General features: G+C 38.0%; 1 protein-coding gene across 2 annotated transcripts in view; it reads left to right on the top strand.

Moving 5' to 3' along the window:
• LOC105477560 (guanylate cyclase activator 1C) overlaps positions 1-22444 on the top strand; it is a 49469-nt gene extending 27025 nt beyond the window's left edge. The window contains exons 2-4 of one of the 2 annotated variants that reach the window (XM_071090511.1): positions 8077-8226; positions 12694-12821; positions 21860-22444. In XM_071090511.1, coding sequence (XP_070946612.1) covers positions 8077-8226; positions 12694-12821; positions 21860-21968 — 387 coding nt within the window. In that variant the 3' untranslated portion in view covers positions 21969-22444. The remainder of the gene's footprint in view (positions 1-8076; positions 8227-12693; positions 12822-21859) is intronic. The other variant, XM_011734122.2, reaches the window with a different exon arrangement.
• The last annotated feature ends 382 nt before the right edge of the window (positions 22445-22826 follow it).

The following is a 22826-nucleotide window of genomic DNA, read 5'->3' on the forward strand; positions in this document are numbered from 1 at the left end:
GTGCAAAGAAAAGCATCCAGACAAAGACCTTACACCTTTCACAAAAATTTATTCAAAATGAATCAGAGACCTAAATATAAAATGCAAAACTCTAAAACTCCTAAAAGATAACTTAAGAGAAAATCTAGCTGACCTTGGGTTTGGTAATGATGTTTTCGATACAATGATAAAGGCATAATTCATGAAAAATAATAAGCTGGAGTTTATCAAAATTAAAAACTTCTGCTCTGCAAAAGACATTGTCAAAAAATAAAAAGACAAGCCACCAACTGGGAGAAAATATTTGCAAAAAACATAGCTGATGAACGACTATTATCCAGAATACAAAAAGAACTCCTAAAACTCAACAATAAGAAGACAATCTGGATTAAGATGGTGGAGAGGGGCAGGACTAGCTTGCAGCTCCTGCTTGGATGGATGGAGCAGCGTGTGGAGACTCACATCATGGACTTTTGCTCCAAGAACTACCACAGGTACATAGCAGGAAAGCTGAGATAATCCACAGGCCCTTTGAAGGAACTAGATCACTGCTTCAGGCTCCCTGAGATGCTGAAAATCTGTGCTGGTATCCTTGACTGCAAGGCCTGAAGACAGATAACAAGACTCTTTGCAGATAATCCCCAGTACCAGCCCGGAGCCCAGTAGCTCCACTAGGTCGCTGGACCCAGAAGAGCAAAAACAATCACTACAGTTTGGCTCTCAGGAAGCTCCATTCCTAGGGTAAGGGGGAGAACACCACATCAATGGAGCATCCCACGGGACAAAAGAATTCTGAACAGCAGCTCTTGAATCTCAGATCTTCCCTTGGATATAGTCTACCCAAATGAGAAGAAACGAGAAAAACAATTCTGATAGTATGATAAAACAAGACTCCAAGATCATACCAGCTCACCAGCAATGGATTCAAAATAAGACAAAACCTCTGAACTGCAAAATAGAATTCAAAAGGTCAATTATTAAGCTAATCAAGGAAGCACCAGGAAGGTGAAGACTAACTTAAAGGTATAGGATATGAAAGGAAAAGGAAAATTATTCAGTGAAATAGATTGCACAAATAAAAACAATCACAACTTCTGGAAATCAAGGACCCAATTAGAGAAATGCCAAATACACTAGAAAGTCTCAGCAATAGAATCAAATAAGCAGAAGAAAGAACTTTAGAGCTCAAAGACAAGGCTTTTGAATTAACCCAATCTATCAAAGACAAAAAAAAAAAAAAAAAGTTAAAAAAAAAGAACCTCCAAGAAGTTTGGGACTATGTTAAATGTCCAAACCTAAGAATAATTGGGTTCCTGAGGAAGAATAGAAGTCTAAAAGTTTAGAAAACATATTTGAGGGAATAGTAAAGTAAAACTTCCTCAGCCTTGCTAGAGATTTGGATATCCAAATACAAGAGGCTCAGAGATCACCTGGGAAATTCATCGCAAAAAGATCATTGCCTAGGCACATAGTCGTCAGCTTATCTAAAGTCAAGACAAATGAAAGAATCTTAAGAGCTGTGAGGCAAAAGCATCATAACCTACAAAGGAAAACCTATCAGATTAACAGCAGATTTCTCAGCAGAAACCCTACAAGCTAGAAGGGATTGGGGTCATATTTTTAGCCTCCTTAAACAAAGCAATTATCAGCCAAGAATTTTGTATCTAGTGAAACCGAGCTTCATAAATGAAGGAAAGATACAGTCATTTACAGACAAACAAATGCTGAGAGAATTCTCCAGTACCAAGCCAGCACCACAAGAACTGCTAAAAGGAGCTCTAAATCTTAAAACAAATCCTCAAAATAAACCAAAATAGAACCTCCTTAAGGCATAAATCTCACAGGATCTATATAACAATAACACAATGAACAGAAAAAAAAAAAAACAAAACAAAACAGGCAGGGCGTAGTGGCTCATGCCTGTAATCCCAGCACTTTGGGAGGCTGAGGAGGGCAGATCACGAGGTCAGGAGATTGAGACCATCCTGGCTAACATGGTGAAACCTCATCTCTACTAACCATACAAAAAAGTAGCCAGGCATGGTGGCAGGTGCCTGTAGTCCCAGCTACTTGGAGGCTGAGGCAGGAGAATGGTGTGAACCTGGGAGGCAGAGCTTGCAGTAAGCCAAGATTACGCCCCTGCACTCCAGCCTGGGGGACGGAGTGATACTCCATCTCAAAAAAGAACAGAGCTTCAGGCAACAAAGAGCATAATCAATATAATAATACCTCACATCTGAATACTAACATTGAAAATAAATGGCCTAAAGCTCCACTTAAAAGATACAGAATGGCAGAATAAATAGGACTTAACCAGCCAACTATCTGCTGCCTTCAAGAGACTCACCTAACAAATAAGGATTCACATAAACTTAAGGTAAGGGGGTGGAAAAAGACATTACATGCAAACGGACACCAAAAGCGAGCAGGAGGAGCTGTTCTTATATCAGACAAAACAAACTTTAAAGTAACAGCAGTTAAAAAAGATAAAGGGGAACATTATATAGTAATAAATGGACTAGTCCAACAGGAAAATATCAGAATTCTAAATATATATTCACCTAACACTGGAGTTCCCCAATTTTTTTTTTCAGATGGAGTCTTGCTCTATCACCTAGGCTGGGGAGCAATGGCACAATCTCAGCTCACTGCAACATCTGCCTCCTGGGTTCAAATGATTCTCCTGCCTCAGCCTCCCATGTAGCTGGGATTACAGGCATCTGCCACCATGTCTGGCTAATTTTTGAATTTTTAGTGGAGACGGGGTTTCACCATATTGGTCAGTCTGGTCTCGAACTCTTGATCTCAGGTGATCCACCTGCCTCGGCCTCCCAAAGTGCTGGGATTACAGGCATGAGCCACCATGCCTGGCCTGGAGCTCCCAAATTTATAAACAATTATTACTAGACCTAAGAAATGAAATAGATGACAATACAATAATAGTGGAGGACTTTAATACTCCACTGATACCACTACACAGGTCATTAACACAGAAAGTCAATAAAGAAACAATGGACTTAAACTATGCCCTAGAACAAATGGACTTAACACATATTTACAGAGCATTCTACCCAACACCTGCAGAATGTACGTTCTATTCATCAGCAGATGGAACATTCACCAAGATAGACCATATGTTAGGCCACAAAACAAGTCTCAGTAAATTTGAGAAAATTTAAATTATATCAAGTACTCTCTCAGACTGCAGTGGAAGAAAATTGCAAATCAACTCCAAAAGGAACCCTCAAAACCATGCAAATACAAGGAAATTAAATAACCTGCTTCAGAATGATCGTTGGGTCAACAATGAGATTAAGATGGAAATTTTAAAAATTCCTTGAACTGAATGATAATAGTGACACAACCTATCAAAACCTCTGTGATACAGCAAAAGTGGTCCTAAGAGGAAAGTTTATAACATTAAATGCCTACATCAAAAGTCTGAAAGAGCACAAATAAGGTCTCACCTCACAGAACTGCATAAACATGAATAATCTAAACCTAAACCCAGCAGAAGAAAATAAATAATGAAGATCAGAGCAGAACTAAATGAAATTGAAAAAAAAAAAGAAATACAAAAGATAAATGAAACATAAAGCTGGTTCTTTGAAAAAATAAATAAAACTGACAGGCCATTAACTAGATTAACCAAGAAAAGAAGAGAGAATATCCAAATAAGCTCAATTAGAAATGAAACAGGAGATGTTACAACCGATACCACAGAAATACAAAAGATCATTGAAGGCTACTATGAACACCTTTATGTGCATAAAACAGAAAACCTAGAGGAGATGGATACATTCCTGGAAATACACAAATCTCCTAGATTAAATCAGAAAGAGATTGAATCTATGAACAGACCAATAACAAGCAGCAAGATTGAAATGGTAACAAAAAAATTGCCAACAAAAAAGTCCAGGATTCACAGCGGAATTATATTAGACAGTCAAAAAAGAATTGGTACGAATCCTATTGACACTATTCCAAAAGCTAGAGAAAGAGGGAATTCTCCCTCAATCCTTCTATTAAGCCGGTATCACTCTAATACCAAAACCAGGAAGGACATAACAAAAAAAAGAAAATGACAGACCAATAACCTGGATGAACAAAGATGCAAAAACCCTCAATAAAATACTAGCAAACCGAATCCAACAGCATATCAAAAAAATAATCCACCAAGATCAAGTGGGTTTTATATTAGGGATGCAGGGATGGTTTAATATACATAAGTTAATAAATGTAATACACCACATAAACAGAATTAAAAACAAAAATCACATGATCATGTCAATAGACACAGAAAAAGCATTTGACAAAATCTAGCATCCCTTTATGATTAAAACCGTCAGCAAAATCGGCATAGAAGGGACATATCTTAAGGTAAGAAAAGTAATCTGTGACAAACCCACAACCAACATCATACTGAATGGGTAAAAGTTGAAAGCATTTCCCTTGAGAACAAGACAAGATGCCCACTTTCACCACTTCTGTTCAACTTAGTACTGGAAGTCCTACCCAGAGCAATAAGACAAGAGAAAGAAAAAAAGGGAATCCAAATCAGTAAAGAGGAAGTCAAATTGTTGCTGTTTGCTGATGATGTGATCATATACCTAGAAAACTCTAAAGATTCCTCCAAAAAGCTCCTAGAACTGACAAATGAATTCAGCAAAAGTTAAGGATACAAAATTAATGTATACAAACCAGTAGCTCTTCTATACACCGACAGCGATCAAGCTGAGAATCAAGTTAAGAACTCAACCCCTTTCACAATAGCGGCAAAAATATTAAATACTTAGGAATATACCTAACCAAGGAGTCGAAAGACCTCTACAAGGAAAACTGCAAAACACTGCTGCAAGAAATCATAGATGACACAAACAAACAAAAACACATCCCACGCTCATGGATGAGTAGAATCAATATTGTGAAAATTACCATAGAACCAAAAACAATCTTCAAATTAAATGCAACTCCCATCAAAATACCACCAACATTTTTCACAGAACTAGAAAAAAAATTCTAAAATTCATATGGAACCAAAAAAAAAAAAAAAAAAAGCCTGCATAGCTAAATCAAGACTAAGCAGAAAGAACAAATCTAGAGACATCATATTACCCAACTTCAAATTATACTATAAGGCCATAGTCAACCAAACAGCATGGCACTGGTATAAAAATAGGCACATAGACAAATAGAACAGAATAGAGAACCCAGAAATAAAGCCAAATACTTATAGCCAACTGATCTTTGAAAAAGTAAACAAAAGCATAAAGTGGGGAAAGGACACCCTATTCAACAAATGGTGCTGGGATAATTGGCAAGCCACATGTAGAAGAATAAATCTGGATCCTTGTCTCTCACCTTATACAAAAATCAACTCAAGATGGATCAAAGACTTAAAGACCCAAAACCATAAAGATTCTAGAAGATAACACCAGAAAAACCCTTCTAGATATTGGCTTAGGCAAAGACTTCATGATTAAGAACCCAAAAGCAAATGCAAGAAAAACAAAAATAAATACATAGGACTCAAACTAAAAAGCTTCTGCACAGCAAAAGAAATAATCAGCAGAGTTTACAGACAACCCACAGAGTGGGAGAAAATCTCACAATCTGTACATTCGACAAAGGACTAATTGCGAGAATCTACAAAGAACTCAAACAAATCAGCAAGAAAAAACCAAACAAACCTATCAAAAAGTGGGTTAATAAAAAAGAATGAGTTCATGTCCTTTGCAGGGGCATGGATGACGCTGGAAACCATCATTCTCCTCAAACTAACACAGGAACAGAAAACCAAACACCTCATGTTCTCACTCATAAGTGGGAGTTGAACAATGAGAACACATGGACACAGGGAGAGGCCTGTCGGGGGGTAGGGAGCTAGGGGAGGAATAGCATTAGGAGAAATACCTAATGTAGGTGACGGATTGATGGGTGCAGCAAACCACCATGGCATGTGTATACCTGTGTAACAAACCTGCACGTTCTGCACACGTATCTCAGAACTTAAAGTATAATAATAATAAAAAAGTGGGCTAAGGACATGAATAGACAATTCTCAAAAGAAGATAGACACATGGCCAACAAACATATGGAAAAATGCTTAACATTACTAATTATCAGGGAAATGTAAATCAAAACCACAATGCAATGTCACCTCACTCCTGCAAGAATGGCCATAATCAAAAAAACAACAAATGTTGGTATGGATACAGAGAAAAGGGAACACTTTTACACTGCTGGTGGGAATGTAAACTAGCAACTACTATGTGAAACAGCGTGGAGATTCCTTAAAACTAAACGTAGACCTACTGTTTGATCCAGCAATCCTACTACTAGGTATCTATTCAGAGAAAAAGAAGTCATTATATGAAAAAGATACTTGCACATGCGTGTGTATGGCAGCACAATTTGCAAATGCAAAAATATGGAACCAGCCCAAATGCACATCAATCAATGAGTGGATAAAGACAATTATCAATATGTGTGTGTGTGTGTGTGTGTGTGTGTGTGTGTGTATACACCATGGAATACTACTGAGACATAAAAAGGAATGAAATAATGGCATTCACAGCAACCTGGATAAAAGTAGAGACTATTATTCTAAGTGAAGTAACTCAGAAATGGAAAAAACAAACAATGTCTGTTCTCACTCATATGTGGGAGCTGAGCTATGAGGATGCAAAGGCATAGGAATGATACATTGGACTTTGGGGAAAGGGTAGAGGGTGGCGAGGGATAAAAGACTACACCTTGGCTACAGTGTTCACTGCTCAGGTGATGGGTGCACCAAAATCTCAGAAATCACCACTAAAAAATGTATTCATGTAACCAAATGCCCCCGATTCCCAAAAACCTATTGAAATTTTAAAAAAATTGAAAAAAGGAAAACAATCTGATTAAGAAATAGGCCAAATATTTCACCAAAGAAGAAATACAGGTGGTAAACAAGCACATAAAAAGATGTTCAACATCATATATTATTAGGGAATTGCAAGTTAAAACAAGGAGATACCGCTGCACACCTATTAGAATGGCCAAAATCCAGAACACTAAAAACACCAAATGCCAGTGAGGATGTGGAGTGACAGGAACTCTCATTCAGTGCTGGTAGAAATGTAAAATGGTTCAACTACTTTGAAAGATAGTTTGGCAGTTTCTTAAAAACTAAACATACTCTTACATATCATCCAAATCCCCTGGTATTTGTCCAAAGGGGTTAAAAACTTAAGTCCACAAGAAATCTGCACATAGATATTTTTAGCAACTTTATTTATAATTGCCAAAATCTGGAAGCAACCAAAATGTCCTGCAGGAAGTGAATGGATAAATAAACTGAAGTACATCCAGACAATGGAGTATTATTTAGTGCTGAAAAGAAATGAGCTATCAAACCCTGGAAAGACAAGGAGGAAATTTAAATGCATATTACTAAGTGAAGGAAGCCAATCTGAAAAAACTACGTACCATATACTACACACTATATAATTTTAACCATATAACTTTCTAGAAAGGTAAAGCTATGGAGACTGTAAAAAGATTAATGGTTGTCAGGAGTTAGGGAAGACTAAATAGGCACAACGCAGAGGAATTTTAGGATAGCAAAACTACTCTATGCAATACTATAATGGTGGGTACATGGCATTATATATCTAGACTTGCAGAATGTAAAGTACAAAGATTGGACACTAATGTAAACTATGGACTTTGGGTGATGATGATGTGTCAGTGTAGGTTCAGCAATTATAACAAATGTACCATTCTGATGGGAGACACTGACGACGGAGGAGACTAGGCATGTGTGGGGACAGGGAGTATATAGGAAACCTCTGTACCTTCCATTCAATTTTGCTGTGAGCCTAAAACTACACTAAAAAATAATGCCTATTTACTTAAGGCACTTAATTGTAAAATTAAAGTCACTTGTGTCTGTAAACTTTTTTTAAATGAAACACTAGGGAAAAGTTTTATGCTGAAATCTTTTGGATTGATTTAAGTTATACTAAAGGCCCTGTTCATGAATGCTGACTTCTCAAATAAAAAACAATTATTCTTCTTAAATATTTATTTTTCTTTTCACCTTAATTTCCATAGGATGGATTTATTGACTTTTTGGAGTTTATTGCTGCTGTAAATCTAATCGTGCAAGAAAAAATGGAGCAAAAATTAAAATGGTATTTTAAGCTGTATGATGTTGATGGAAATGGTTCTATTGACAAAAATGAACTACTGGACATGTTCGTGGTAAGTGAAGCAGTAAAGTATCCTTTTCAGGCCACTATACAGTTAACCCACTTTCCCTTCCTATGGAGTAGGTAACAGCCGTCTATGGGGTTGGCTGTTTTTGGGATATACATTTTGAATTGCTGAAGTAATGTAAGCTTTACTTAACCTATTGATTACTGAATGGGCAACAGCAGCAAATCAGCTTTTCCTTCTTGGTGCAATCCACCCTGGCATTCACAAAATTAACAGAGCATTGCAATGAAAAAATGAAACAAATATGATAGTGTAAAACAACTTATCTTTTTCTCTGCCTCAGTGCAGAATGCCTGTTGAGGAATAGCTAAACTATGAGATGGTTTATATATGTTTAACAAGAGACATGGACTAAGAATGAAGGTATGTGAGGACTGATCTTTCTGGGAGCTATACTAAAGTATTTCTAATAGTTGGTTCAGGGATCTCAGATCTTTTCCACATCTAAAGTTCAATAAGTGCCTTTCTAAGCCCCTATACCATCACCCCAATGGAGTAGGAGATAGTTATTATCATGCTATGAAACAGTAAAGAGCCCAGAGTAAAAACTGGTTAAGTGGGACACTATACCTAAATGAAGATAAGAGGTAAAATTAATATTATGAATCCAAGACATTGAATTTGTAACACAGACTCAAAGAGCATTAGAATTAGATGTCTTAGAAATGATCTGGTCCAAATTCTTTGTTTCATAGATGAAGGAGCTGAGTTACAAATAAAATACATAGTAGAAATATTAGCAAAAATGCCAGAAAAATAAGTGAGTAGAACTACATTTATAATTAAACTTCTCAACAAATGTTCAAAGCAGATAAAAATGGAAAGCTAAATAAGCAAATGTAGAGTTAACCAACATATGGAAAGAGTTCAAGGGTAGGATAATACCAATATTGCTAATATTTTAATTTCACATAGATCATTCACACAAAAAATGTGCTAGGATTCACTTGGCAAGCGAACAATTTAGAAATTCTGCCTATACCTTATATATTGCAACACAAAATTAGATACCAAATATTCTACGGAGAATACCCAACTCCATGTAAATTTTAAAATGTTCTTTTAAATACTGGGCTTCTTCTAAAAACAATGAAAATGTAAATACAGCATATAGATCTTAGGATGCCACCAAAGCATTTCTCGAAACAAGGGTTTTTAGTCTGGGATCTAAGAATCAATGGCCTTCAGGAGTCATTTTAGCCTTTAAACTTAAGGACAAAAAATTTTGCCTGTATGTTATGCTTTTTTTGGGTGAAGGAGAGAGTCATCAGATTCTGAAAAGAATTAGGAATAACAAGGATAAACATAATTTTGTCTATAACTTATGGGGAAATGTGCTGTAGATTTTTATTAGTTAAAATGTATAACTTCAGTTAGTGAGCCAAGGAAAGAGAAGTAGTAAGTCGCAAATTGAATTTTCCCTCAAAGTGCTTAGAAAGGAAAAAAAAGAACATAGGAAAATTGAAATAATAAAAGCACAGAACAGAAATTTAATAATTAGATACCATTTGTCTCTATATTAATCAGTACTAAAAACAATAATGCAAATTCTGGTAAGAGCGTGGTAAGGAAGGCGTCTTACACACTGTGGAGAGAGTGTAAGTGGATAAAACGTTCCGGGAAATGTGGTAGCCTGCGTCGAGAGGCTGAAAGCTGATCTTCATTTTAGAGTTAGCATTACTTATTTTGAGTTAGGAAAAACAATTATTAGAGATGAAAGTTCTATGATTTACATCACAGAATCTCTTAAGATAGCAAAAAATTCTAAAAAACTAAAAGAGGAAAATGTTTAAATAAATTAATGCAATGGAATATATACTTATTAAGAAATTGGTAGCCTAGGAACATACTTTCTATACAACAGACAAGTGAAAAAAATCAGCAAGGTAAATAAAAAGTGTACAATCTAAGTTCTCTCTACATATAATACAGACGCTAAAATGGAATTCAGCCCAGGCATTAAGAGATTGCAAGGAAGTACCAGAGCATAGGCAGTATCTACAAAGGAGATAGCTACAGCTTAATCTCACTTCAAGGGTATAAAACAGTCCAGAGAAAGGTTTTTAAGGATTTTTGAGGAAAATTTATTTAGTAGGACCCCCCCAGGTCAATAACACGAGTATGTTAGTAAACCACTGAACTGTGGTTGTATCCTGCAATTTGAGGATCACAACAGTGAGTGTTTGAGTCATGAGTGAGAAGCCTAAAGAAGCAAACAGCGGCAGCAAGAGTGCACACTTTGGAAGTATCTGCCTGCATAGAATTTGTTGGGACAAAGTATGCTAGGGTGTTTTCTATAGATCAGGTATGGAACACTGTGAGAGGAAGCTGGCATAGATCTGTGTTAGATCTTATCCTGCAGGGCCACTGGAAGATGTGAAGAAAACTCAAAGCTGCAGGTAGACCTAGAGCACTTGTTCTCAACCAGGAGAATCTCTATTCAGGGGACATTGCACATTGTCTGGAGACATTTTGGTGAGTTGGAGAATAGAGAATGCGTAGTGCTGTTGCCATCTATTGCTTAGAGACCAAGGAGGCTGCTAAGTATTCAACAATGCACAGGACAGGCCTGAACAAGAAAGAATTGCCTAGTCTAAAAATGGCAATTGTGCAGATTTTAAGAAACTCTTTTTTTTTCTTTTTTTTTTTTTTTCTTGAGACAGAGTCTCTCTCTGTTACCCAGGCTGGAGTGCAATGGCATGATCTCGGCTCACTGCAACCTCCGTTCAAGCAATTCTCCTGCCTCAGTCTCCTGAGTAGCTGGGATTACAGGCACCCGCCACCATGCCTGGCTAATTTTTGTATTTTTAGTAGAGATGGGGTTTCACCATATTGGCCAGGCTGGTCTATGAACTCCTGACCTCGTGATCCGCCCACCTCAGCCTCCCAAAGTATTGGGATTACAGGCATGAGCCACCGCACCCGGCCGCAGATTTTAAGAAATTCTAAGCAGGAAAGGGACCAGCTGGAATCAAGATGCATGATTCATGCCTACAGAATTGCAGGAGAGAGCATCTACACCTGCCAGGCCAGGGAGCACTGAAATGAGCTAACCAGGACAGTACTTGCCACGTGAGAACTCTCCTGCTTCCCTTTCTCTCCTGCGTCCTCCTGCTCCCACACAGGGAGTGCTCAGATACTGCCGTTAGGAAACTGGGGAAGGAAGAATGAATGTAGTAAATGAGGAAGGAAAGAAGAAGAAAAAAAAGCTTCTTTCCTATCCCCTGATCCTGCTGCTTCTAATAAAAAAGGAAGGAAAACAGAGCAAGCTGACGATTCCCTCCAAAAATATCCCCTCAGTGCTCCTCCACTTTCCATATTTCACTTGCACTTATATGACCTGAAGATTGGTGATGAACAAACTAAGATCTCACAATTTTTTGCTATGACTCTTTATGTGGTCTAATATCACTTCAGAACGTGGGGATACTTGATACCTGGCCAAATTTTCTAGGCTTTTGAAGCCTCTGACCAAACACTGAGAAATCCTTAAAATTTTCTTCAAATGTGATGCTATATGTATATAGCAATTACTTTAAATATTGTCCTATATTTAACCATGAGATCCATGAGACCTAAACTTGCTAAAGCCAAGACTGGTGTTTTACTACCATTTATTATGATTAATCCTGGACTTAACGTTGGTAATGCTTGGGAAGCAGCAAGAGAGAGAGAGAGCCATATTTATGATTGTGTCCTCTAATTGAAATACATTGCTAGAAGTTTTTCTAAAGATTCCTTCATGTTCAATCAAGAGAGTTATGTTCAAATTCCCAAATGAATAATCGTCTTTCATTTAATATGAAGTTCTATATCAAGTCTGGGTCATTTAATTTAATCACCTTGGGGTTAGGGGAGGTTAGCTATGTCTTTCCTCTAGCAAGGCTGGAAATGTCATTTGCCCCCTGGTCTCTGGCAGAATGTGGGAGAAATTCAGCGCCCTTCGAAGCCGTATATATCTGTCTCCCCAGTCAATCATTCTACAAAAAGGCACAAAGAACCAGGGGTGCCAGCGGTGGAAGCCAGAGAGGAAGCTTGAGACTCTTACAGCGTTGTGGTCATCCTTTTACTTTCATCCATAAGACCCAAATGAACCTGTCTGAAATTGAGAGCGATGTCTGTTTTCTGGGTCTGGAATTCTTATGACCTTGACCACTACAATATTTTCTCCAATGGGCTCATTGCATCTGTTGTGATCTAATATGTTGAATGGATCCCTTTATACTGTATAAAATAGGATTTCAGTCTTTATTTAGTTCATTTAATTTCCAAGTCTCATTACACAGAACTGACATACAATCTTTTCTTTTTATTTACTTTTAACAACTGGTACAGGTTGGATAGCAACTGACATTAACACATCCCCAAATTCTGTCACATTGGAGCAGAAATGTTGCAAAATGTATTTGCTTCCAGAAAAGTTGACCTCTTTGATTTAATGTCTTTTTGCAGGCGGTACAAGCCCTCAATGGCCAGCAAACCCTGAGTCCTGAAGAATTCACCAACTTGGTGTTCCGTAAGATCGATATAAACAATGATGGTAATGGAGCTACTCTCTTCTGGATCACTTTTCTTACAAAGTAGGAGATGGTGGTAGTGGGGAGTGTCATTTAGACAAAAGCAGGAACCATACAAGAGAACCCTAGTTGTGACTTGGGCTTCATAACTGGACCAATCCAATGTTCTCAGTATGATTCAACTGAGTAAATATTTATTGACTATATTTATTTCCAATGTGTGATGCTTGACACGTTGGGATATGTAAAGAGTAAAGGTGAGACGAGGAAATAAATCGGAAGAATATAGGATGAAGTACCTTCTGCTGTTTGCTCTGAGACACATTCTATTAATCAGTTCCTCTCCACTGGAGGTTTTCCATCAGCATATAAATAAACTCAAGTTTTCCCTACTGTGGAAAACTTTCCTTCAATTGTTTTATCTTCTTCTACTGTCAGACTTTTTTCTTCCTTTGGACTAAACATTTCTGGAGAAGAGTCCACACTTGCCTCCATTTCTGCTTTTTCTACCTTTTCTATCTACATTTCTGCTTTTTCTGATTATTTCTCCATCTGCTCTTTCTACTCTGTAATCTGGGTTCCTTTTTAGCTCAGAGGAGGTGCCTTTCTTCTTCAAAGGTAGGAGTGAAGAGGGAAGACACAGACAGCCCAAGATAAATGAGTGCTTCTACCATATGGCTTTGATATCAGCAAACAGGTAGGTGAACATAATGACTTGAGATTGAGGCAGAAGATCTAGGAACGGTCCTTGAAAAACAGAAAATCTGACATTGTTAAAAATATAAGATATCAGTAAAACGTTTAAAAAAATGGAAAAAGAGGCATTGGCATGCCAGTCACAGTTGTCATCATTCCAAAACTCCTTCCAAAGGCATCGACCTGCCCATCATGTGTCACTTCTTCTGGTGGACACGAGAGGGCAGTAGAGACGCATGTTCCCATGTTGAGCGTGGCAGGTTGTTCTAGTAAAATGTGGCAGCTCAGCGTGGCAGGATGGGATGGTGAGGCCAGGAGGAAGCTCAAATGCAGCCACTGCTGCGAACAAGCCAAATGACAGGACAAGAGTATACTGCTCAAGAAAGCAATTTGAAGATGCATCAGTTGCATCAATCTTCTCTTAAGGACCTCGGTCTAGATCTGCCTCTCCCGAATCTCAATTCAGTATGCTCACTTACTAGTATGCGACATCAAATAATGAAACATGCCAGTACATGTGAAAGCTTGTAAGAAACAGAGTCAGACTACCCAGAGTAGATAAGGTGGCTAAGTGCAGCTAGGAAAGGACCAGAGAAATGGAGAGTGGAGGGTCTGGTGAGGACAATGAAGACTTTATTTGGAATATGCAACTGAAAATGGTGGTCATCAAACTGGAGAAATGCTGTAGATTTCATTCTGTTTCACTTTGTTTTTAATCTTAGAGGTGCTGCAGGAGGGCAGGGATTGGAGTAGAGTAAATAATCCATTTCAGCCTGGGGCTGAAAGCATTGATGTAGAAGAATGAGTACTCTGGAAGTAGATGGGACATCACAGTTTTAAGACTTGGTTTAGACAGTGACTTTCAAAAGGGCAGGTCAAGAATGTTTGATAATATCCATGAACACTGCTTCTAGTGCTAGGAGTGAGGGGAATAGGAAAGTGACCTTCCTCGGAGAAGTACGAAGATTTTGGTATTCTCAGGAAAAAACTAAGATTCTATTAGTTTGAGGACACAGATAATGTATTCCAGAAAATGTGAATATAATTCAAGACTTTTTGTTTACTATCCAAGAAGATTCCCCAAGGGCAAAGTATAATGAATCAATAAAATGGGGACTGTGATTAGAAAGGAACTTGAAATAGAAAGGGCTGGGTTAAAAGAGATGTGATTCAGAAAAGAGAAATTGTACCTGGGCAATAGCTGAGGTCACCTGAAGTTAGAGAGATGGGCTCTTTGACCTACAAGAATAAGTCAATGACAGGATAAAGGGGATGAATTATGGTTTCTAGAATAGTTTATAAAACTAAATATACTAATTGTTTCCTCTCATAAAAATTATTATTATTATTATTATTATTAGGATAATAATATTATCCTAAAATAATATCCTAGCTCTGTTGCCCAGGCTGGAGTGCAGTGGTGTGATCTCAGCTCACTGCAACCTTCGCCTCTTGGGTTCAAGCAATTCTTCTGCCTCAGCCTCCTACAAGTAGCTGGGACTATAGGCGCCTGCCACCATGCCCAGCTAATTTTTGTACTTTCAGTAGGGACGGGGTTTCACCATATTGGCCAGGCTGATCTCGAACTCCTGACCTTGTGATCCACCCGCCTCAGCCTCCCAAAGTGCTGGGATTACAGGTGTGAGCCACCATGCCCAGCCCCAAAAACTTGTATTTTAATTAAAAAAATTATACACACATCCACACCCATATACACTTCGGAGTAACTATGAATCACTATTTCTTAGCAAATGCATATACAGAACTAAAACTGATAGAACTTGCTTTTGTATAAAAAATTATTGACAGCTGTTACATCGTTTCATCAAGAGACAGCTGGATCATTCCATACATCAAGAAAAAGATGCTAACAAATGTGCTGGTGGACGGAGACAGCCCAGTGTAACCAAAGACAAGGAAGAAAAAGTAATGAAGATATAAAAGGTTGATATTTGCAGAAGTGAAAAAGGATTTGGCCAGTATTTGACAGAGAAGAATAATATGAAGTGCTTCATTTACAAATAAAGGGGGAGTTAGCACCACAGAGGAGAATGTCTATCCGCATTTGTAAAAGCTCAACTCTGTATACCTCAAATATAATTTTTTATTGTTCATTATCATTTTTATCAAAACATCAGTATTGATAGAAACAGAGATGCTCAATTAAGTATACCAAAATGCTGTTGACTATACACTGACATATATATGTATATATATTTTTTATTTCTCAAAATAAAAAACAAGCGCATCACTGTGCCGATAATCTTATGAATATTGAAACCAAAAGTAAAGATGATCACAGCCCACAAATATACAACAAAAAGGTACATATATGAAAATCCCAATTTGATTGTAAATTGTTTGCAGAAGAATGGTCAACATCACATCTGTTGTGACAGAAAAATACACAACTTTTGTGAAGTATTCTAAGCATAATTCTTATAATAGTAAATCAAAGTTAGAAGGTTAAGCAAAATAAAGGTACAGGATTAATGCTAGATTTATAACAAGATGAAGAGCTATGAGGTCCATGAAAGCAGGAACCATTTCCGTTCTGTGTACTTTGATATTTCCTATGCTGGCACACAGTAGGTGCTCTATAAGTAACCGTGAAATGAAAGAGCGTCTGCTAAGAAGATGTCATATAAGGAATAAAGAAAAGGTTCAATCAAGAAACAAGCACAATATGCAATTCTATCTATAGGAAGAAAGGTATCTAGAATTTTTTTTTTTAATTAACAAATATATGCATATATGTTAAAAATTTCATAAAATATAAACCTTGATCAGTTAGCAGGAGTTAATTACCTATGGGAAGTCAGACCAGGTGCCAGAAAGAGGTTAAAGGGAAATTTTTTTCTTTTCATTACATTTCTGTATTGTTCAATTTTTTTAATCATGAGGACATATTATTGTTATAATTTAACAAATTAGTTTTATTTTTATATTACGAACAAAAGCATCAGGAAAGAGCTTGAAGAGACAGAGGCAGAAAATTGAAGCTAAACATTCAATATTATTGAAAAATGAAAACAGAGGAGACAAGACAAGTCAGGCAAAATGATTAAGTGTGGAATTCTGCAGGCTTTACCACCAGAAGAACAGCAATCCATGTTCTACCATGTTCTGGTTAGGCATCATTCTTGACATGATTTAGGGAGATTTATGGATGTTCACAACATCAAGTGCAGAAAGTGCCTCAGTAAGTTTCACATAGAGCCAAATAAGGCCCAGGGATAAGGGAGACTTAAGTGGCTCGTAATAACAAATGGTGAAGGTGAAAAGAGGCCAAAGAGGAAATGAAAAGGGTGATTATTATTATTATTATTATTATTATTATTAAGACAGAGTCTCTCGCTGTCACCAGGCTGGAGTGCAGTGGCACCACTCGGCTCACTGAAACCTCCGCCTCCTGGGTTCAAGTGATTGTCCCGCTTCAGCCTCCCCAGTAGCTGGGATTACAGGCACCCGCCACCATGCCTGGCTAATTTTTGTATTTTTAGTAGAGACAGGGTTTCGCCATGTTGGTCAGGCTGGTGTCAGTCTCCTGACCTCAGGCGATCCTCCCGCCTCGGTCCCCTAAACTGCAGGGATTACAGGCATGAGCCTCCGTGCCTGGCCAAGAAGGGTGATTAGTGAGCAGATATTTTGGGTAAAAAAAAAAAAAAAAACAAGGGCAGGACATAAAGAAATTTTATTGATTAACTAAAAAGAAAGACCAGTGCTTTAGACTAGAACTTTGTGAAAAGCCATGAGGGTCACATTGAATCAAACTGGGAAACTGAGAATTACCAGGAGATAAGAGGGAATTGAGTTTCCACGTAAAGGAAAAGAAACTACTGCATGCAAAAGCTCTCCTGTAAAATGTCGCTAAATGCTTCTAGTGCCACCGTGCTAATAAACACAATATTGTGTCGTTCAAAATCTTCACCAGCATCCTCCCTTGAAAATTTGGTTATTCTCATCTCCCAAATCTTCCCCACCCTATCTTTGCTAAGGTTCCAGCCCCAGCTCAATGTTTTATGAAGTTATAATAAAAAGAAATTAAAATTTTAAAAAATCCTCTACACAGGCTGATTTCTTTTAAAATCAGGATGACTTCTTCTTCTTCTTCTTTTTTTTTTTTTTAATTATACTTTAAGTTCTAGGGTACATGTGCACAACGTGCAGGTTTGTTACACATGTATACATGTGCCATGTTGGTGTGCTACACCAGTTAACTCGTCATTTCCATTAGGTATATCTCCTAATGCTATCGCTCCCCCCTTCCCCCATCCCATGACAGGCCCTGATGCCTGATGTTACCCGCACTGTGTCCAAGTATTCTCATCGTTCAATTCCCACCTATAGGTGAGAACATGCGGTGTTTGGTGTTCTGTCCTTGCTCAGAATGACGGTTTCCAGCTTCATCCATGTCCCTACAAAGTACATGAACTCATCCTTTTTTATGGCTGCATAGTATTCCATTATGTATATGTGCCACATTTTCTTAATCCGGTCTATCATTGATGGACATTTGGTTTGGTTCCAAGTCTTTGCTATTGTGAATAATGCCTCAATAAACATACATGTGCATGTGTCTTTATAGCAGCATGATTTATAATCCTTTGGGTATATACCCAGGAATGGGATTTCTGGGTCAAATGGTATTTCTGGTTCTAGATCCCTTGAGGAATTGCCACACTGTCTTCCACAATGGTTGAACTAGTTTACAGTCCCACCAACAGTGTAAAAGTGTTCCTATTTCTCCACATCCTCTCCAGCACCTGTTGTTTCCTGATTTTTAATGATCGCCATTCTAACTGGTGTGAGATGGTATCTCATTGTAGTTTTGATTTGCATTTCTCTGATGGCCAGTGATGCTGAGCATTTTTTCATGTGTCTGTTGGCTGCATAAATGTCTTCTTTTGAGAAGTGTCTGTTCATATCCTTTGCCCACTTTTTGTTGGGGTTGTTTGATTATTTCTTGTTAATTTGTTTGAGTTCTTTGTAGATTCTGGATATTAGCCCTTTGTCAGATGGGTAGATTGTAAAAATTTTCTCTCATTCTTGCCTGTTCACTCTGATGGTAGTTTCTTTTGCTGTGCAGAAGCTCTTTAGTTTAATTAGATCCCATTTGTCAATTTTGGCTTTTGTTGCCATTGCTTTTGGTGTTTTAGTCATGAAGTCCTTGCCCATGCCTATGTCCTGAATGGTATTGGCTAGGTTTTCTTCTAGGGTTTTTATGGTTTAGGTCTAACATTTAAGTCTTTAATCCATCTTGAACTAATTTTTGTATAAGATGTAGGGAAAGGATCCAGTTTAGACCAGAAATACTAATGTAGGCATGCGCAGTAAATTCTGCTTTTTTTTTGGTGGGGGTTTGGGGGGTGAAGGAGAATTTTTCTTTATAAAAGATTAAGATGTAAATGGGAAGAAATGCATGATTTAGGAATATCAGTAGGATAACTGGATTGCAAAAACAAGACTAAGTAAAATATTCCTGGGTAGCTATTCTATTACAAATGAAACTCCTGAAACTGGTAGTGAGTGATGAAAGAGCACCAGTGATACTGACCTTCAGGGTCCCCAGACATACAGAGCACACCCATTAATACAACAAACAGCAGTAAACAACGTAGATTCCAAGTACATATATTTCAACTTATAAAAATAAAATCATGAGGTTTCCAAATAATGTCCTACAAAAATTGAAATATGTTGGGTGGGCGTGGTGGCTCATGCCTTTAATCCCAGCACTTTGGGAGGGCAAGGCAGGCGGATCACGAGGTCAGGAGATCGAGACCATCCTGGGTAACACGGTGAAACCCCGTCTCTACTAAAAGTACAAAAAATTAGCGGGGCGTGGTGGTGGCGCCTGTAGTCCCAGCTACTGGGGAGGCTGAGGCAGGAGAATGGTGTGAACCTGGGAGGCGGAGCTTGCAGTGAGCTGAGATCGCGCCACTGCACTCCAGCCTGGGCAACAGGGGGAGACTCAAAATTGAAATGTGTCTGTATATATAAAACAAAGTAATAAAAACTTAGTGATGACTTTAGATCCCTTCTAAGTCCCATGATCTCCCTGCACTATCATCTCTTACAGGCATTGCCTTTTTGCTGGTAGAATCTTTATCTTTTTTTTTTTTTGAGATGGAGTCTCACTCTGTCGCCCAGGCTGGAGTGCAATGGCCTGATGTTGGCTCACTGCAACCTTTGCCTCCCGAGTAGCTGGAACTACAGGTGCCCACCACCACGCTCGGCTAATTTTTTTATCTTTAATAGAGATGGGGTTCCATATGTTGGCCCGACTGGTCTGGAACTCCTGACCTTGTGATCCGCCCGCCTTGGCCTCCCAAAGTGCTGGGATTATAGGCGTGAGCCACCGTGCCCGGCCTTGCTGGTAGATTCTTTAGTGGGAAGCTTCTGGACCTCCACAGGTGACTCTTTCCAGGGAAATACAGAAAGCATTCTTTTAATTTGTTGGGGCCTAAATCCACAGTCACATTAAAGCAGAATAGGAAGCAATGTTAAAGAACATGAGATAAAGGAAGGCAATTAGTCAGTGTGTGCCTTCTGAGCTCCTACCATATTCATAGCACTGTAGTCGGCTATAGTGGTGGTAGCTGTGTGGTAATAGAAATGGTAATTGTGGTTAGGGCTTAATAAATGTGATGAATAAATGAATGAATGGTGACTGCTAGAGGGAAACAGTGAAGACAATTTCAAAAGAAGTAGTTTAGATATAGTAAACATGTTACTAAAGGTGGTGTTTGATGATTTGCAACAGAGATTTTTTTTTTATGGTAAGTGATTAGGTAACATGAAAAAGTTAATATACAGAGTTCACAAGTGTTTTGAAGAAAGTGGAAAAACAGCAGTGAATATTTCCATCTTTTCTCTCTTATCTATGTCAGTAACCTGCATTGCTTTTCAGCTGAGACCATTACTATATCCCGGTTCTTTCAGATGCTGCCTCTTCTGTAGCCAGTAGTTAGAGCAGAGAAGTTTTATAACTAAACAGTCAAAACTGTCTCCAGCTCCACTTCTACTTCTCTCTTGGTCATGCTGAGCCCCGATAAATTTGAAAAGTCTTTGGGGTTGGGAATTTACCAGCTGTGATTTTCTTTTGCAAAGGGCAGTTATTCTGTGATTGTTTGAGGTTCCCTGCCCGGTTGCCACTGACCCATGGGACTCTCTCCAGCCACGCATGTACCACTTTTTAAAATTTGCAATCTTCTCTACTCCCTATGGTTTCTTCCACGATTGGACTTTTTCTGTGACACACATGGGGCCCTACTCCTGACTGCTGTTAACTGAGGTTTTCACAGACCTTTCTTTGGCATAAGCATAACATAAGGAACACAGATGAGATTTTTCTCTTAAAAAATGCATTTTAGCATTTTGCTTTGAAACCAAAAGGGAGGTGTCTTATGAATATATGATGATTCATGCTTTTTGACATTTGAATCAATGTTGTGGTATTTTAGATATTTGTCTTCTCCATTAAAAAGTATAGGTACAGCATAACACCTGACTCAGTCCCTGCTGACTTCCTTCCTTGAATGCACTTTCTCCAGTTCTTGAATGCACTTGACCTGTCTTTGGCTGATCTACCCATCCACAAACCTCCCCTGGGTACAGTCTCTTTGAGATCAGTAACTGCATCTGTACCCTTCAACTTGAACACACTCATAATCCCAACCCAAATGATTCATATCAACAGAGAATTCCACCTCCCTAAAAAATGTTTAAAAGTCATCTTGTGGGATGAAGGTAGTAGAAAAACATGGCAGCCAGGACACATGGATATAAGGCAATAAATTTATAGTACTGGGCTGGCCAGCACAGACTTAAGACATAACTCAAGATGATAAGATTGGGACTCAAAAACCAGAAAAAGAGAAGAGAAATAATGACCAATAATAACTTGTGGAATGAACACATGTTGAAGCTTTCTCACAGCTTTGGACAGTCCCAAGAATTATTTCTTCAGAGAGAAGAATATTGAAAATAGCCTTGTGAGTAGTCATTTTGTCTTGATCTTAAAAATCTCCAATCTATCATGCTCCTAAGACTTGGTCATATCTTCGAGATTAAAAGTCCAAAAACCAATACTGTGCAGAGATATAATTGTATACGTGCTCTTATTTCATCTGGGGCATTACCTGATGTTTTCAACTAAACATAAAAATAGGTTTATTATCTTTATTTTCATTGGCAACCCCACCACTGAATGCTTTTTTTTTTTTTTTTTTTTTTTTTTTTTAAATGAAGATCTTCAAAGATCTTAGAGTCTGGTTGAGGGGAAAGGATATCAAAAGAATATCAATAAACATACCAGTGAGTATATCATTTGTGCCAGTGAGTGGTATAGACAAAGCCTCTTCTTAACTGTTTTTTTTTTTTTTTTTTTGGTTATTTTCCAGGAGAATTGACTTTAGAAGAATTTATCAATGGCATAGCAAAAGATCAGGATCTCCTGGAGATTGTTTACAAGAGCTTCGACCTCTCCAACGTGCTAAGAGTAATCTGTAACGGGAAGCAGCCAGACATGGAGATAGACTCCTCCAAATCTCCTGACAAGGCTGGCCTAGGGAAGGTGAAAATGAAGTCTCTGTGAGAATACCTTTCCCAGCTATCAATGAGCACAACATTTCAATAGAGAAGAAATAGAATCTTCCCCATGTACATGCTGTTGATTTCAGGTCTTTGTTATAATTCATATAGGCTTGTGAATATAGCACTTATTTTAATCCAGTAGAGACTTCCATAAAGATCCTAAACAGATGCATTGTTGCTTTTCTGTGCTCTCTCTGCGGATTAAAACATAATAATTACACTGAAGGATTGTCTCCATACCTATCCATTCAAAATAGAACTCTCATATGTGTTTCCTTGTGCACTTAATCTACACCTTGAAGTAGAACTGGATTATCAGTTGGAAAGTGTTTCCACAGTTTAGCATTCTCAGATTAAACGTGCATGTGGTAAATGTGTTTGCTGCCTCTTTGCTCCTGTTGCATCTGTATATTATAAATGACTGAGTTCTGGTTTATTTGAGAAACTTTTTTTTCTGCACATATTTCTCATTGGTGAATGCTGTCTTGCATTAGTAATGATGCTCTGCTTCAAAAGAAAAGATCTTAAGCTATGTAGTAAGAGGAGAAAACTTCAGCCGGGGCAGTGAGAATGTTTTCATATGATTCGTTATAAATTTGCATCCAGTTGTGCATGAAAATGCGATGTATCCTCTGTAATTATTATGCCAGTTGGAGGTTTGATCAGAACAGCAGACAGCCAGACTATGCAACAACAAGCACTTGACATTTTAAATGGTCCTGACATTATAGCTCTGACATTTCATTTTTTATATCCTTTCCAGAAAATGAAATG

Source organism: Macaca nemestrina, chromosome 2 (genome assembly GCF_043159975.1).
Source record: "Macaca nemestrina isolate mMacNem1 chromosome 2, mMacNem.hap1, whole genome shotgun sequence".
Lineage (NCBI taxonomy): Eukaryota > Metazoa > Chordata > Mammalia > Primates > Cercopithecidae > Macaca > Macaca nemestrina.